The sequence below is a fragment of the Hippopotamus amphibius genome, chromosome 6 (genome assembly GCF_030028045.1).
Source record: "Hippopotamus amphibius kiboko isolate mHipAmp2 chromosome 6, mHipAmp2.hap2, whole genome shotgun sequence".
NCBI lineage: Eukaryota > Metazoa > Chordata > Mammalia > Artiodactyla > Hippopotamidae > Hippopotamus > Hippopotamus amphibius.
This window is the reverse complement of record NC_080191.1, coordinates 9,285,201-9,303,378: the sequence shown is the minus strand read 5'-3', so window position 1 is coordinate 9,303,378 and position 18,178 is coordinate 9,285,201. Positions and strand designations below refer to the sequence as shown.

The following is an 18,178-nucleotide window of genomic DNA, read 5'->3' as shown; positions in this document are numbered from 1 at the left end:
TAGACTAAGAAAACTTAGGGATAAAAAGAGAAATGTCCATGACAAAACTGATATTATGATCTCACACAGTTGAGGCATAAATAAGATGCCCACCATAAAAATGATTGCCAAAAACAGGATTATTGTTTTTGCTATTCAGAAGTAACACAGGTTCACTGGGGAAAAAAAGCCAAAAAAGCATAACAAAGAAACAAAAAATTAATCTTTTATTCCACTGTCTGAAGATAACCAGGGTTAACATTATGGTCTATATCTTTTCTAGAATGTTCCTACGTGTATATTCTAGGATATACAACAAAGGCTTACCTTGGGAGTGAGGAATTTGGGCCAATTAAGAAAAAGTGGGGGGGTTTTGGTAGGTATTTCAATTACTTTGGTGACAAATAGGTATAAAAGAAGGAGTAGGTCTGCTCCCCAGGCTGTGTTGCGTTTTATTCGTACATTCACCTGCTAATGCATTCCTATGTGACATTATGCTCTTCTTATGTGACATGTACTGGGTTAGGGGCTGTTCATAATGTGGGCCTGAGGCTTTCCCCCACACAGGTGCTCATGGCATTACCACAAGACATATGCGAGGGAGAGGGCCTAAGACATACGCTATTTTTGTCATTGACATATGACTTCATGGAGGGCTGAGGTGCCAGGAGGGCAGATATTTTCATAGACCAGAGACAGTAGGAGGGACCAGAGGGAGTGCCTCTTACCTCCTAAGTGCAAAGGCAGAGACAGACTGGACTGTTGAACTGTTGAACTGTTCACCTGTTCACTTGCCTGGCTTTGTGAGCTGAGGAAAAGATTATTTAATAGTTAATAAAAGAATAGCTACTATTTAAGTGTCTGTTGTATGCCAAACAGTGTATATGCATAAATCATTTTACTTACTTCTCACATGAACTCTGTAAATTAATAACTAACATTTATTGATCATTTACTGTGTAACTACCACTGTTGTAAGATTTTACATGCAATCAATACGTCAAATTCTTGGACAGAGCTATGAGACAAGTATGATCCCTCTTTTACAGATGAGGAAACAGAAATTAAGAAAGACTTGCTCAAGGTCACATTCTAGGTCACAAACCTTTTCCTCAGCTCACAAAGCCGTAATTCCAAAGCTTTTATGGCATTTTCATTCACAACTATTTAACTTATTTAATTAATGAAAAACAGTGTTTCTGATTAAAAAGAAACCCTCATCTCTCCCCAAATTCAATCCTGGGGAAATTTGCTGAGTGTCACTTCTTAGATACTACAACATCGAAGCCAGGATAAGAAAACAGACTCTTTAAATATGTATTTTTAAAACCTTTGTATTTTAAATTAATCTTTTTGGAGCTGATTTCTTTGGGGAAGAGACTTCCTTGTTTGATTAATATATTTCATTCTTTTACATGGTTTTAAAGAAAAAGGTGATATTACTAGAGAGTAATAGTCTACGTTGGGATTTCTTTGGCAACTAATAAGCTCTCCTTTATTTAAAGACTATTTTTTTTAATTGTGGTAAAATAATACGTAACATAAAATTTACCATTTTAATCATCTTTAAAGTGTACATGTCAGTGGCATTAATTATACTCATATGTTGTGCAACCATCACAACTCTCCATCTCTAGAACTTTTTCATCATCCCAAACTGAAACTCTGCACCCCTTAAACAATAACTCCCCTCAATGACTATTGTTCTTAAAGGAGATAGATATAATTATATTAAGCTTAGTTTTCTTTACATGAATGAGCATGATTGTCTTAGGGATATGTAGGGAAGGAATATTTGCCAGTAGAATGGCAAATGCAGAGAGAGCCTGCTGACAAAGGTATATAATTTGTAAAAACAGCTGAGTGGGCAGAATTCTGATTTTCAGCTGCCCCAGGCACTTCAGTGCACGTCTGTGATGATTTTCCTTGGGCATGTAGTTACACTGATAGAAATCATATCCATGCATAAAGAGTGAGCTTAATTATACATAACTACACACCTAAGATGAGATTTAACATTTTTTTTTACATATGCTTTCTGATTTACAAAAGATGAGACACTCAATTCTAACTGATCTCAAAAAAGTAGTGTGTGTCACCCTCAGAGCACGAGTGTCTTATTGTATGAGTTCTTTTTTACGGGAAGATGCCGTGTCTTACCTTCCCCCTCCCCATTTCGGGAATTGTTTTCATTTCGTGGGATTCCACAGTGTCATCTGGTTCCTGCTGTGACTCTGAGGACAGGCAAATGCACAAAGGCTGATTTAGGGTTTTGGATGTAGTTGGAGGTAGAGCAACACTAACTGGTCCTATTGAGAGTGATGCTTCTTCACACCTTAAATTCATTTGTACTGAGCCCAAGCAGTTGAGCTCAAAATAATAAAAATAAAAAGCAGCTAAAGTGGGTTGAATGGTAATATATGTTCCAGGCACTGTGTTAAATGCTTTACATATATTATGTTGTTTAATCCTCACAACCCTGTGAGATAGGAATCAATTCCTGTTTTACAGTTGGGAAAACTAAGAAACAGAAAGATTAGTTACTTGCCAAAGACACACCATTAATAAGTTACAGACTAAGGATTCAAACCCAGGCTGTCTAGAGCCCTTGTTCCGAGCTGCTCTGTTAACACACCCTCCTGGTCCACATCAGGCTTGACAGCAGCATTTCCTCGTAATAGAGTCAAGGTTAGACCAAAATAAACTACACGCACACATTCAAGCCCCTGTGTGGCTGAGGTGAGTGGGGAGTCTCAGCGAAGGTCGGGCACAGGGTCTAGAGGTAGAGGCTGTCCAGCCAGGGAAGGGAAATGGAAACGGCAAGGTCATCCCTTTTCTGGCCCCATTTGTCATCTGGTTGATGAGAGGAGAGGGGGAGGAGGGGCCTCTCTAAGAAGCAGATTTCAGAGGCATCGGGTATTCTCTGTGCTCTCTCTGGTGTTGCGCCCCTTCGCCCTCGGCTCATAGTCGCCGCATCCTTCTCATAACTGCTCTACTTGAGGGAACCACCTCCCCAGAGCTTCACGTTCCAGTTGACTCTTACTTCCCCACACCTCCAGGAGAAGTTTTCTGAATATCACTGAGTTCAGCTGATCATTAGGATAGTGGTGGGTTTAAATGGATGGACTCAAGCTGAGAATGGCTCTCCCCTTCCTTGCGATTCCGTGACCCTCCCAAGAACACAGCCGTATCTACATTTCTGAAAGCAAGAGTTTTAATGCCAGTGACCACCCCAGTGAGGGAGACATTTTTGAACAGGGAGGAATATTGATGAATTCTGCCAGAAATTGAGGAGGCTTAGCGATCTGTGTCCCAGGAATCAGTTGTTGGGATCCAAGAGCTTCCAGAGGGACCTGAGAGCAGCTCCTGGCCTGCTGGTCTCCTCTGCACTCTCGCAGGGCCGGAAACACTCTCCTGACCCCTGCACATGGTTCCTGCTCACAAGGTATAGGCATCCACACACAACTTAAAATGAGGAGAGGTGACTCTCCTGGGAGTGTTCCTAACCCCAAAGAGTGTTTGCAGATTGTTTTCGTAACTGTCGTGCATTAACTTCATGTTTCAGGAACAAACACTTTACATCTGTCTGTAGGTGGCACCTGTGTGAATGCTTTTGTGGACCCTGAGTGCTGCATCCTCCTCGGGTGGAGAGGCAGAGTGTGGCTAGAGTCATTCTTTCACTTCACACCATGCTCTTGCCCTCTCTTTTACTTCTTTTTACATCAGTATTACAGTATAGTGTACACTGTCCTTAGCCAACTCTGAAAACACTGCCCCATTTGGTTAAGTTACCCCAAAGCTACCACCTTGATCACACCATGACAAGAAAAAGAGATGTTTTCAACCAGAATTAGCTTATATATTTCAATTTTCTATTCTTATTTTAATTATAGCCACTTGGAGCCAGTGACTATTTGGAACTGTCAAAGAATTTTGATACAGTATTTTTACGAAACATTCCACAACTTACCCTAGCAAAGAGGACCCAAGCTCGGAGATTCATAACTCTCATTGATAACTTTTATGATTTCAAGGTAAGAATGTGGTACATTTTCTCAAAACTAAACATTTTGGACTGTGGAGCAAGATCATCTGGGCTGGAATCCTGGTCTACCACTTACTTCACTTCACTGTGCCTCAGTTTCCTCATCTGCAAATCGGAGAAAGTAACTGTATTTAAAGAATTGTTGTGAGGGCAAAATAAACCAATCCAGGTAAACCATTTACAATAATGCTTGGCACAAGCTGAATGCTGTATAAGTACTATTGGTGGTAGCAGTAATGGTACTGTATTAAAAATCGCATCATAAGACACAATCGCATCATAAGACACTCTGCTATATTACCAATTCCATAATTCAAATAGACATATCATGTGCTCTGTCTATGAAGATGTACAACACAATGCCTTACCTAGACTGAGTGCTAAGTAAATATTTGTTGTGTAATAAACTATTGGATTAATAAAATAATGAATGAGTAAAATAAATGAATGACTAAAGGGCCCTCCTCACTATTAGAGTTTTCTCTCCCTCTGACCCAGAAACCCCAGTAACTATCATTGTCCCTTAAAAAAAAAAGTCCAGGTGTTTTAGCATGAATTGCAGAGCCTTATCCCTTCGTCAGAGGCAGTATTTCTTAGTGGTTAAGGAGTGGGCCCTGGGACCAGGCTGAATACCTTGAAGACCAGGGAAACCTCTTGAATTGCCTTCTTTAGCAAAAGGGAGTAATAATGGTATTTACCTCATAAGATTGTTGTGAGGATTAAATGAGCATGTAAAGTACTTAGAACATCGTGTGGCATATAGTAAGCTTTCAATGAAGGTGAGCCGCTATAGTAGTATGTATTTGTAAATATATATTACTATTTATGGTAAAGTATAAGAACCACTTCAAATTAGAGTGCAGTATGGTTTTACTGTTAGATATAATTTTTCCTCCTTATTCCTTGCACAGAAATAGATAGAGCAGTGATTCTAAAATTCAAGGGACTTTGGGACTTCCCTGGTGGTGCAGTGGATAAGAATCCACCTGCCAATGCAGGGGACATGGGTTTGATCCCTGGTCTGGGAAGATCCCACATTCCGAGAAGCAGCTAAGCCTGTGTGCCACAACTGCTGAGCCCGTGCTCTAGAGCCCGTGCTCTAGAGCCCGTGAGCCACAACTACTGAAGCCTGTGCACCTAGAGCCTGTGCTCCACAACGAGAGAAGCCACCACAATGAGAAGCATGCGCACCACAACTAGAGAAAGCCTGCATGCAGCAACAGAGACCCAACACAGCCAAAAATTAAGAAAATAAAAAACAAGAAATAAAAAAAAAAAAATTGAAGGGACTTTGAAGGAAGGAGAAAGTACCAAAATCTGCTCGGAGGGAGAAGTGAGATTTTTTTTTAATTAATTAATTAATTTATTTATTTATTGGCTGCGTTGGGTCTTTGTTGCTGCACACAGGCTTTCTCTGGTTGCTGCGAGCGGGGGCTACTCTTCATTGTGGTGTGCGGGCTCCTCATTGTAGTGGCTTCTCTTGTTGCGGAGCATGGGCCCTAGGCGCGTGGGCTTCAATAGTTGCGGCATGTGGGCTCAATAGTTGTGGCTCACGGGCTCTAGAGCACAGGCTCAGTAGTTGTGGCGCACGGGCTTAGTTGCTCCGTGGCATGTGGAATCTTCCCAGAGCAGGGCTCAAACCCATGTCCCCTGCATTAACAGGCGGATTCTTAGCCACTGTGCCACCTAGGAAGTCCGAGAAGTGAGATTTTTAATGTTTCCTTTATTCTTTCATTCAACAACCTTTGTCATGCCAAGCATGGTGCTAATTCATTGAAAAGCAAAGCCAGACATGGTGCCTGCCTTCATGGAGCTGATAGTCTAGTGTTGAAGAAACACTAATTAAATGTGTGCGGAACTGAGTGTAAAGTCTGCACTGTGGGATGTTCTCTTGGAAAGAGAGGGGAGTTGGTGCTGTGAGAGTCCAGGGGGAGAGTAGACTGATCTTTGTGTGGGACATGGGGGTGGACATAGAAAGTCCTGCTGAGGACCAGCTGCCCCAGAATCATCTGAGCTACTTAAGATCTGGATTCCAGAGCTCACTCCACCCCTACCAGCAAATGAGGACCCAGGGATGCAGCTGGAGTCTGCTCGTTCACCAGCTCCTCAAGTGCTGCTTATAAACACTGAGATGTGATGGCCAAGCTCCATGTGCAGAGTGAAAAGGCCTCACCAGGTGGGGAGTTTGCATCAAAGGCCCCGTGATGGGCCTGAGCATGAAGGGCAGCCAGTGTGGTGCTGGTGCAGCGCTGAGGACCGCCTGCCTTGTGAGCACCATCACAGTCTGCTGCGTGCGTCCAGGGGGGCGTGTGAGCAGGGAGTCAGCAGAGGCAGGAAGCTGAGAACACCAGAGCTCGGGGGTCAAGTCCTGTCACTTGTCTCCTTCTGGGTCACTCATCCAGAGACTCTGCTCTGAAATAGTCACGTGGGGTCCAGAATAAATCTCCTGGAGGTGGCATTCTGTTTTTAGAAGATAGTGATTCAAGAGGAAAGTGGGAGAGGGGCATTGGTAGGTGCTTCTTAGACTGGAGGGTTGATAAACTGTTATTTTTTTATCTTTTGGCTGGAAATGCCTTAAAGAAATCTTCTGGTCCCCACCCCTCAGTCCCACCCCCTGATCCTACCTCCCCCCACTTTTTCACTTCTTCATTACACAAAAAGATTTATCTAGCAATGTGATGGAATATCAGAACTACTCTCCTAACGTTTGCTTTAAATAAATCACACATTTAGAGTTTATATTCTTTTTAAAGCATAGTCGATATTATCTTATTTCAGAAATTGGGAGCATTAAACAGACATCGTTCTAGAATGTATTCATGGAAATCTGTGAAATAAGGGCATTCCACTCTAAGTAATAAAAAAATGTCATTTGTGATTAAAATAATTTTTAAGAGGAGGTAGAGGGCCATTTGGATATGGAAAGACTAGTCCCAAACATCAGTACGTTATTTTAAAGTATCAGTATATTTATTTAAATAATGATTTTAAAAGAATGGCTGCGGATCCTGAAAACAAATTCAGGTCTCCTTAAACATCAAGAAGAGAATATTTTCTGTTTAAACTAGTGGACATAAAATTTATAAAGATAAAAAAAGCTGTTTCTGATATGTGATCATAAATACATACTCAAATACATGTAATCAAGAAATATTAATGTCAAGCTTAGTCTTTTTGAAGGCTGTCTAGCAGGATGCTGATATAAATGTAGGTTCTGGCAATTCAGAGTGTAATTAGAGTAGCAGTGCACTGAACTTAGCAGTCACCTATGCTGTCACCCTAGCAGCAAACAGTGCATCTGGGGAGCATCTTTGATGCACACAGAGATGGGCTCCAAACAGTCAGGTAAAAATGTCAACCTCAGATGTAATGGAAAAACCACTGGACTTAGAACTGGACGATCTGGGCTGGCATCACGAGTTGAAACCTCTCCAGGCCTGGGGTTGCCCAATAGAACCTTTGTTCCCTACTTCAGAGGGTGGTGTAAGCTGTGTGGAAATATTTGTAAAGTACTGTGCAGTTTAAAAATATCACTTTAAAGAGACTCAAACTATTAGAAGAAATATGGCCATGTTCAAAAGGTTTTTTTTTTTTTTTTTTAAGTATTTTGTTTCAAAAATACATTTGGAAACATTTGTGATCCCAGGCCATCAGAATATGGGTTATGTAGTTTTCCCATTTACATTCCAAAGATATTCCAGAAATAGAAAAAAAAATTTCCCAGTTAGTGAAATGCTGTATTCACTTACCTATGTGAGATTTTTATTATTCATAAAAAAGATACAGTGTAGATGGGTCCTGCCAGTTTTGAAACTTTGACAACCACATTTTGCTTATGCTTTTTTTGTGGACAAGAAACATGAAGATTGATGTAATTTTTAGTAGCTTTAGGATAATTTAGATAACTTTAGGATAATTAGCTAAAATCTCTAATTAGAAAAACAGATTATTGAAATAGGAAAAAAAGTCATAGATTGCAGCTTAAAAATTTTTTTTTTCCAAAATAAATATAGGACTTGGAGAAAATGTGTAGAAGTAGAAATAAAGTTAAGATTGTTACTTAGCTTGAAAGAGAGGCGTTCAAGGCATTGTTCTTTTGTAAATATACATTCTATAAGCTCATAAAAGTGTATTTTCACCAAGTACCAATTTTGCTGCATGTATTTAGAACCATTTAAAAAATATATATCACTTTAAAGAGACTCAAACTATTAGAACAAAATGGACATCTTAAAAGCAAAAATCCAAGCTCCCTGTTATGACAAACAGATTTTTATTTTATGAGAAATTTGTTTTTACCTTCAATGTGTGAAAGGTACGAAGTAGCACCATTTACTCATTTTCCTCTGTTTCAGGTGCGCATAATTTGCTCTGCATCAGCTCCTGTATCGAGCTTATTTTTGTATGAACATCATGACAGTGAGTTGGAGCAAAGCAGAATACTGATGGATGATTTGGGGCTGAGCCAGGTAGGCAATATTAACATAATTTCTTTTTATTATAAAACAGCTTAATTGTTTTTGGTTTGATGCATGGCTACATTTTGAAGAAGGAACACAGTATGTATTTAACCACTGATTTGCTGCTTTCTTCTAAAGCCAGTATAGGAGACGTGTCCTCAACATCACCAAATATAAAGAATCACAGCCTTAGAGTGGAAGGAATCTTATTTTGTGATCCCTTTTTTGCATACGATAAAAACAAAGTCCAGGGAGGTGGACTAATGGGCCTGCGGTTACACCACAGACTAATGGCAGGCTGGAGCTGGATCCAGGTACCCGTGTCTGGTTCTGGACTCATTCTACTACACCACACTGCCTTTTCTGGATGTCCTTCTTCATGTCTGCTGGATTTGTAGAGTGTGTGATACAGTATCCAGCCATATGGACTGGCTATTCCAGGACTGTGAAGTGCCTGGCAAGGCCCTTGGCTTAAAAAGAAATCCATGATTCATCTCCTAACCCCCATTCTGTAGACATTTGTGGAGCACCTATGGGTGCCAGGCTCTGGGGACACTGTTGGGAACCAGCCAGTGCTGGCCCAGTTCTCCTGGAGCTTGGGGTCTGGTGATTCACCCCAGGCCAAGCAGAAGTAACTTTGCATTCCCTTCTTCTGTATGAACATTACAGGGTACATTTCTCAACTGTAGGCAATTGAAATATTAGTCAAAATTTTAAAACTATAAACATTCACCCCCAGAATGAGGGCAGCCCCATTCTTTCAACCCCAGTGGTGAAAGGCTATTTGGAATGAGGAAACAGTCCCTTATTGACCTGAGTAGAAATTATGCGTTCTCAGGAGTTTGGGAAAATGAGGCCAATAATTCTTTAAAAAGTGAACTTTCAAAATATGATTATTTAAATCTACATGTAGAAATAAATAGTTGCTTATGATCCCATTTCTCTAAGAGTGATACCTCCAAATAGTGTCTTTGACAATTTGGAAGAATACACTTAAGGGACTACATCATCTCAGTTCCTAAAGTCCTTTAAATCATTGGCTTTCACATTTTTCTTCTGATCAGGGTTCAGATATAGGGCAAAGTAAGCTAAGCACTTGGCTAATAATACATGAAGAAGTCAGCGCGTGTGACCACAGGGTCATGCAGTTTTACAGTGGGTCAGTAACTTGGACTTAAGAGTCCAGCACTTTTCTCTGAAAGAGAGTAACAGCAGACCCCTAAGGAAAGAGACAAAAATTCAACGTTCACTTACTGGCCGCAAGCCGGTGTTGGAATCCCCAGTCCCAGGATTTTTAGTGGCCTCACAGAGGGCTCCCCAACTCAGCCATTACATGGGAGCATCAAGTGTCCCAGTAACTCAAATCCAAATGCAGCTCTGGCCTTCCCAAAGTAAGCTCCCAGCCGCGATCTCCAGGCCCACAGGAGACCCCTCAGTCACCCAGTTTGGAAAAGGCTCTTCAGAGGTTTGTCCTCAGGCCTCCCCTCAGGAATGTGGCCCTGTCTGTGAAGCTTCAGGAGAGGGTCTCAGCCTTTTCCTGACATACCAGAACTTCTGGGTTTTGCCGTTACTTATTTCTGGCGTGCACTTTTTGAGAAAGAATTCCTTTTCTGTCTGGAATGTCCTTCCTTCAGACTTTATAGAGAACTTTCATCTGAGCAAGAATTTTCTTATTTGGATTTTTGGGTGTTGTTTCAGCTTTAATTATTCATCTAATGTTTTCTCCCTGGTAATTTGTTCTGTTTATTGATTATTGGTTTCAATTAGTTGATTCTCTAGTCTAATATAAGAAATTGTATGTGAAAAATTATAGAATATTTTGTAATCTTAACCCAAAAAGTAGTTTTTAAAGCCTGTACTTATTATATTAGTTCTTTAAATTTTTAGATGTAGGGATTTTAATTGGTGCTGGGTTGTTGTTTTGCTTTGTTTTTTGGTAACCAGGACTCAGCAGAAGGACTCGCCATGTTTACTGGAGAAGAGGAAATCTTTGCATTTCAGCGCACAATTTCCCGACTCACAGAAATGCAGACTGAACAGTACTGGAATGAAGGGGACAGAAACAAGAAGTAACTGTCACTTTTGCATGAATAAAACTCTGGGCAGATGATTACTGCAGGAAAAACCCTTTATTATGGGACTTGAAGGAATCATTTTCTCATCATTAATTATGCACTTTGTCCTCTGGACCATTTTTATCTAAAATTGCTGTCAAAGATGTAGTTGATTAGTAAGTTAAAGCCATTTTTAGGTCTACTTTTTGCCTATTTATTTGGCCTTATTTCTGCACCACAAAATTAAAATCGGCACTCCTGAAGATGAATGTAAGACCAGGCATTTTGGTTTCACATTAAGCCACCTGAATGAACCTTGAATACGCACAAACACACAGGGTGTCCGGACATCTCTGAGCTTTGGCTACATGGTAGCTGCATGATGGAAACACATCTTTATGAGAAGGGAAGAAAAATTTAAAATAAAGGAAGCTTTCTGATCTTATTTTAAACTAAAGTTGATAACATTTTAGAATATGGACTTATCCATGTGATTATTGGGGGCCATAAATTGCAGTAAATCTCTTAGGCCTCCAAACTTTCTTACAACAGAGAGTATGTTTTCTACTGTGAGTTCAGGCTTGGCAGTGGACACAGAGGTGCCTGAAAAAAGTCAAGGATTATGCTACCACAGAAAAAGGAGCAGAGGTGTCAAATTCCAACTGACAGGCAGATCCCCCACCTCTGACAGCCACGAGGAGGACACCAGGAATGGGGACCAGTGAGGGTGTCGGAAGGGGCAGAGTCCTGGACATGCTAAGCAGCAGAATGGACTCTGCTCACCTGAGGCCATAGGACCCCATGGGCTGAGGCTCCTTCCCACTGCTCACACGCGTTTGCTCTGCTCGCAGGATGTCACTCTCGGCCTTGCCTCTGCTTCTGCTGTGCGATAGGCCTAATGGTAAGTGGGAAAGAACACTTGATGAACCCACTTAAAATCCGATTTGTCCTCCATTGAGGTCATTCCTTGACTCATTCAAGTACAACCTGACTTTGCTGTCATCACAGAAGGAATCTTGGTTGAGGCTGTTATAAGAGTCTAAATCCCTATTCAAGAAAAAAAAGAGACAAGAAAAAAATGTGAAACCCACAAAGTCTTGTGAAAATCAAATATTTTGGGGGAGTAGGCACAGGTGAGTCAGTTCAAATCAATGATTACAGTTGTCGACATTGGTAAGCTCTTTGAATGTATGTAATTTATAAGTTAATAATCTATCCATATTAGTCTATTTTGGACATTAACCTAAGTCAGTGTGATGGATAGATAAGGTATCCAAGAATAGAGAAACATTTAAATCAAGGCTTATGAAAATTAAATGTGATTTGAAGATATTTTTATTGAAGTGAAACAGTGAGTTCAAAAAGAGGTTAAATAGGTTACAAGGGAGAAAGAATGGGAAATAGCCACTGTGTGCCAGATTTACTGCTAGACATTTCTAAATCTCACATACAAAAATAATCCTAGAGAGACAATATAATCCTCCCTATTTAGACACAAGAAGACTGAGGCTTGGAAAAGTAGCTTGACCTGAGATTCATAGTTTACAACTACAAAACTCATGTACTATGTTTTATACCACACCACCTCTATAAAAAAAGAGATCATTTTTAGTAGTGATTCTTTTTTAACTCAGTGAAGATGTATTTATAATAGAACCATTGCTTTGAACTCAGTAAGTATAAAATATTTAACTTTAGTCTTTCAATCTTAGGGGTTTTTTTCCCCATACTTCTTTGCCAGTTATGCTATTCCTTAATAAAAAGATACTGTGAATGGCTAGACAGACTGGTGGACAGCCTGATAGATAGAAAGAGGAGCTGTCCCTGAGTGTGTGGGTGTATATGAAACAGCCCCCACTCAAGTTCTGTCGTAAAAGTTCATTTGAGGTCAGGTATTTGAAGTAAGAATTTCATTTTTCCAAAGAAACAGTAATGTGGTGTTAGTTAGGGGCCTGGCTCAGTGCACAGAAGCCTGTGGAGTTCTCAGTGTGAACACCCCAGAGTTTTGGTACTAAAGAACTTAACTTCCTTTAAAAATACGGTTTCTGTCAGGTGAAACTGTGGTTCGGGTTCCACCTGAGTACCTGGATCGTGTCTGCACTTCTGTCCTGCCCTCTAGGCATCCCCTTCCTGGGCCTGGCAGCATAGGCCATAGTGGAAGAGCCTTGCTAAGCTGAAAGTGGGGTCTGTGGGGCTGGGGCAGGGAGGTAGTCGCAAGGGTTTGTTATATCGGCCTGGATACCAGAAGGACAGAGGAGGGATTATCAGGAGGTAGCTGGAAATGGTACATTTTAATCTCTCCACAAAGTCTTTCTCATAAAATAGCCCGCAAGAAAAAGAAACAGCGATCTTAAAGAAAACCTGTTACCAGAAAACAATATGGTAGTTCTACTAAAAAGGAAATTAATGCCAAAATGAGACATGAAAATGACCCCTAGATTGGAAAGCAACGTTTCAATTCGTGTGTTTTTTCTTCCAAGTCCTGCCCCAGGTACCCTCTCAGCATTCCAGTCTTTCTCCCTGGGGTTGCATGAAATCTCTCAGAGCAAATGCTCTCTCTCTCTCCCCCCTCTCTCTCTTTTATAAAATGCTTTAAGTTTATACTTGACAATGGAGGTTTGAGTTGAGTATTGCTGTGGAACATGCCCACTCACCTAGGAGGTGACCGGGGGTCACAGTAAGTAAGGGTCTTTGTAGTTGGGAAAATGCTAACGGTGCCCTCCAAAATGACCACTAATTTCCAAATTTAGAAGAAATCAAGTGGAGAAAAAGAAACACGTTTGTTTAAAAAAAAAAGAGCAAAAGAAAAATCTGATCACTGCATTATTCTTGTATTTCTTTAGACAATGAATAGGCTAATTTGTCAACATCAGTAATAATGACATAGTAGACCTAAAGAATTTTTAACCTATTTCTGATGTTTACAAGGCCCCAAAGTACTGTTCTAATCAAATTTATGCATTTTAGTGGGATTTCAAATTTTAGTCATAATGCAATATTTTAATCTCCCTGAATATATTCCCTGTACCTATAAGTATGCAAATAACATAATTTTAAAGTTACTTGGAATTTTAAAACTTAAAATTTTAACTGTGAAATATGTAAATGGCTGTACTCATATCCATTTACTTATTTAACATTATTTAAGAAACACATGGTGCTTACTATGTGCTGGACATGGTTCTAAGTGCTTTATAAATAAACTATTTTGATCCTTATAATAATTATATGAGATAGGTACTATTATACCATTTGCAGACAGGGAAGCTGAGCTACAGAAAATGGGTCCAACAACATACTAAATTGCTAATATGTACATTGGAGTCAGTAAAATGATCAAAATATCAATTTAATAAACTTCCATGCAACTGCGTGTGTCCTGAGAACATTCTTCATACTCCAAGTAACTTGAGCCTACACTTGCAGGCCCTTCTTCTGGGATAAAACCACCCAGAGGGATTGGGGTCCTGGGGCCCTGACATTTGGGTTCCTGATCAATTGTGGGACTCTGTCAGGTAGTAAGTGTTGCTCTTGTAAATGACCTTCCTCAGATCCACTAGCCTCATAAGACATCACTTACTTGCTTGTAGAAAAGGATTTTCTTTGGAGGTGAGTTTATAACTTTTTCTTTAAGTCAGATTCATTTTCCCCATTGGCACAGCACTTCATTTTTCTAGAGCAGGAAATTTAAAATAATACAGTCTGTCCTCTTGCTGAGTGTCTGCTACCTCTGTACAGCTCGTCACTCAGCCCATTCAGAAGTGTTGTCTACTGACCTGTTTGTCATCTGTGATGGTGTGAAACCATCTTCCAAGCTCGCTCAGGAAATCTTCCAGAGGTCGTCCTAAGAAGCTTCCTCTCTCAGGGCTGTGCTTGTCGGGACCCCAGTAGCCAAGAGCACTTCTCTCTGATGCACCTGCTCTTCTTATCCGAGTACAGTAGAAGGGCCCTGGACCTGGTTCTTTTTCTTTTGCTTTGTGACCTTGAACTAGTGCTTTGAGCCTTTGATTTCTCATCTATAAATGAGAATAATAATATCCATTTCATAAAGTTATTCTGAGGATAGTTGGTAAAAAGCCCTTTGCAAATGGTTAAAGATTAAATGAATATTAGTTACTATTGATAGTAATGGTTATGATTAGAAAGCAACAATAAATGCCTACTCCACTTTGCATCATAGCCCCTCGAGGAATGCAAAACAAGAGATGACCTATCCCAACCCAGTATAGTTTCTAGCAGAAAGGAAAGGATGCACGTTAATGGCTAGACACCAAGGACAGAGAATTCTGGCTTAATGAGATGCTGTGAAGATTGTTGATTTCAAACCCATTCTTTCAGGATCAATAGAGAAAATGGATGTTGTTTGTCGAACATCAAAAATTTCCCAGAAAGAGGGCACCATCTTGTGGTCAGTGAGAAGAACTGACAAAAAAAAGTCCAAGCATCACACAGTTGGAGAACCAAGGTTCTCAAAGTTGCAGTTCCCAGGCCTCCATCCCATTCCGGAGAGTCAGCTGCAGTTGGTGAGATGTGGGGCCCCAGGTTGGTACTTGGTAGCACTCCCCCATGGGATTCTAATGTGCAGGCAGGGTTGATGACCACCGATCAGGAGGTCTTTCCCCTTGACCACGTGGCCAGTAAGCACACAGAGTTGGGCCCCTATGGGACTCCGGACTCCACACCAGGCCAGTTCCTGGGAGCAAAGGCTGCTGCTGTGATGCCAGGGGGATCTGGAGCCTGGAGCCACTGACACACCAAGGCCTCTCAAGGGCCTCCCTGGCACCTCCCAGAGCCTGTTCCTCTTCTTCCTTCCTCCTCTTCTCCTCCTTCCCTAGACTCGCCTGCCTTCTCCACCCCCATTAACAACAGACTAGCTAACCCAGAGGTGCTTCCTACTTTGCAAAGCACTCACTTCTACCCTGTCATTTCATTCACAGCCATTCTCTCAAGGTGTGATTATCCTTACTTCCTACAAGAAAACGGAGGCTCAAGGTGACACAGTCAGGAAACATGTCTTCTAGACCCAAATCTTGTGCTAATGGCCTTTTTTGCCACAGCAGTACTAACAATAGACCCCATTTATTGAGCCATTGTGCACCCTGAGGGCTGGGGTAGGAAAGATGTGGGTGTAGGGGCATGGACAAGGGGGTTGTTCCTCACAGCACCATATGGGATGGCAAAGAACTGGAACGCAGTGGTTGGTAAAACTTTGAAGTATCCATCAGCACGATCATTATGTAAAAGGAGGTATTATCACCACCAGTCTTTTTGTCTGATGCAAAAACTGAGTGTCAAAGAGATGGACTAACTGGAGGCACTGGGAATATATCACTAGGGGAATGAATGGCTAAGAAGGTGGGCTCTGCCCGCAAGGGAATCCTCTGCAGCGTCAGAAGCAACAAACCATGTTTATGTTTGGCATCATGCACAACACTTACCACTGAGAAAAGATGAGATTCAGTACCTTTAATATAAGTTTGGAAACCCATGTATAAAATTACACTAAATATTTTTCTAGGGCACACAAAATCTAAATATATTTATGGAAATAGATTAGAGGGAGACAACATACACTAGCGTGGATGCTTATAGGAGGAAAGAAATGAGATTGAATATGGTAGATGAAAGAGGAAAAATGAAAAGGCTGCCTCCCATGGGCAAAAGATGTCAGTGTGTCATACTGAGGAGTGTGATCAACGCAACTTGATTCACCAGAGGTCCCTCAAGAGAGAGAAGAATGGAAAATATTTTGGGCAGCGTCATCAGAATTTCTCCAGCACACTGGGACTCCAGGGAGGTGCAAAGACAACAGACATTTTTGGGATTGGCAATGAGGGTTTGTAGAAAGTCTATGCAGGACAAATGGGACCTAATTAAAGATAAAAGCATTTGCACATGGACTTCCTAGGTGGCGCAGTGGTAAAAGAATCCGCCTGCCAATGCAGGGGACACAGGTTCGATCCCTGCTCCAGGAAGATCCCACATGCCTTGGAGCAGCTAAGCGCGTGCGCCACAACTATTGAGCCTGTGCTCTAGAGCCCGTGAGCCACAACTGTTGAGCCCATGTGCCACAACTATTGAAGCCCACGCACCTAGAGCCTGTGCTCTGCAACAAGAGAAGCCACTACAATGAGCAGCCTGTGCACTACAATGAAGAGTAGCCCCTGCTCACAGCAACTAGGGAAAGCCCATGTGCAGCAACAAAGACCCAACGCAGCCAATAAATAAATAAATTAAAAAAAAAAAAAAAGCATTTGCACAGCAAAGGAAACCATCCATAAAACAAAAAGACAACCTATAGACTGGAAGAAAATGTTTGCAAATGATGCTCCCGACAGGACTTAATTTCCAAAATATACAAACAGCTCAGACAGCCAATATCAAGAAAACAAATGACCCAGTCAAAAAGTGGGCAGAAGACCTAAACAGACATTTCTCCAGAGAAGACGTGCAGATGGCCCACAGGCATAAACTCAAGCAGCACTAGAGCACATGCCTATCCTGACCTGTAAGGAACCCAGATGTTTCACTCATTCATTGGGGAAGGGATCCAGAGGCAACCCGACCGAAGGGCCAGCGGGGCATGAACAGAGCACTGGTTAGGGGTCAGGAGTGTATCTGAGACCTTGTATTGCCATAGCTTACAAAACCTTGGACACGTCACTTAACATTACTCTTTGGGCCTCATCTGTGAAGTTTTTTTCTGTGAAGTTCTGATATTTATAATTTGATTAAATAATGTACAGATATAAGTGACCAATAAACACATGAAAAAATATTCCATGTATTGAGCAAGAATGTTCAGTACCTCACTAGGGAAATGCAAATCAAAACCACAATGAGCAGCCACTTCACACCACCAGGATGGCTGGAATCAGAGAGGCAGAAAAAACAAGTGTTGGCATGGAGGTAGAGAAATTGGAACCCTCACACATTACTGGTGAAATGTGAAATGGTGCAGCTTTGGAAAAGAGCTTGGCAGTTCCACAAAATGTTAAACATTTAAAGTTACTGTATAATCCAGCAATTCCACTCCTAGGTATACACCCAATTGAAATGAAAATATGTGTCCCCACAAGAATTTGTGCGTGAATGTTCATAGACAGCATTATCCACGTTGGCTCCAAAGTGAAACAACCCAAATATCCACCAACTGATGAACTGACAGACATAATGTGGTATCTTTGTACAGTGGGTCATTGTTCAGCATTTGAAAAATGAAGTACCGATACGTGCTACAACATGGAAGACCTGGAGCACATTATGCTACATGAAAGAAGCTGGTCACAAAGGCCACCTACTGTATGATTCCATGTATGTGAAATGTCTGGAGTAGGCAAATCCACAGAGACAGAAAATAGGCCCTAGGGGTGGTGGCAGGAATGAGGAATCATTGCTGATGAGTACAGGGTTTTTTCTAGGGGTAATTTCAGGGGGTCTGAAACTAGATTGTGGTCATGATTGCACACAATTCTGAGAATATACTAAAAACTACTGAACTGTACACTTCGGTAGAATTTTAGGGTATGTGAATTATATCTCAATAAAGCTGTTAAAAATCTTGTACAGATATTCACTAATCATTCATTCATCATTTACTCGCTGTGTACTCTGTGCCAGGAGCTAGGCACACCGAGGTG

General features: G+C 41.1%; 1 protein-coding gene across 6 annotated transcripts in view; it reads left to right on the top strand.

Annotated features, from left to right (window-relative positions):
• The window catches only part of AFG1L (AFG1 like ATPase), a 226,522-nt gene extending 209,734 nt beyond the window's left edge, over positions 1 to 16,788 (top strand). For 3 of the 6 annotated variants that reach the window (XM_057738766.1, XM_057738767.1, XM_057738764.1), the window contains 3 exons: positions 3,873 to 4,013; positions 8,380 to 8,493; positions 10,429 to 16,788. In XM_057738766.1, the coding sequence (XP_057594749.1) occupies positions 3,873 to 4,013; positions 8,380 to 8,493; positions 10,429 to 10,557 (384 nt within the window). In that variant the 3' untranslated portion in view covers positions 10,558 to 16,788. Of the gene's footprint in view, positions 1 to 3,872; positions 4,014 to 8,379; positions 8,494 to 10,428 lie in introns of those variants that run through there. The other 3 variants (XR_009054295.1, XR_009054296.1, XR_009054297.1) reach the window with 3 other exon arrangements.
• Positions 16,789 to 18,178: the final 1,390 nt, after the last annotated feature.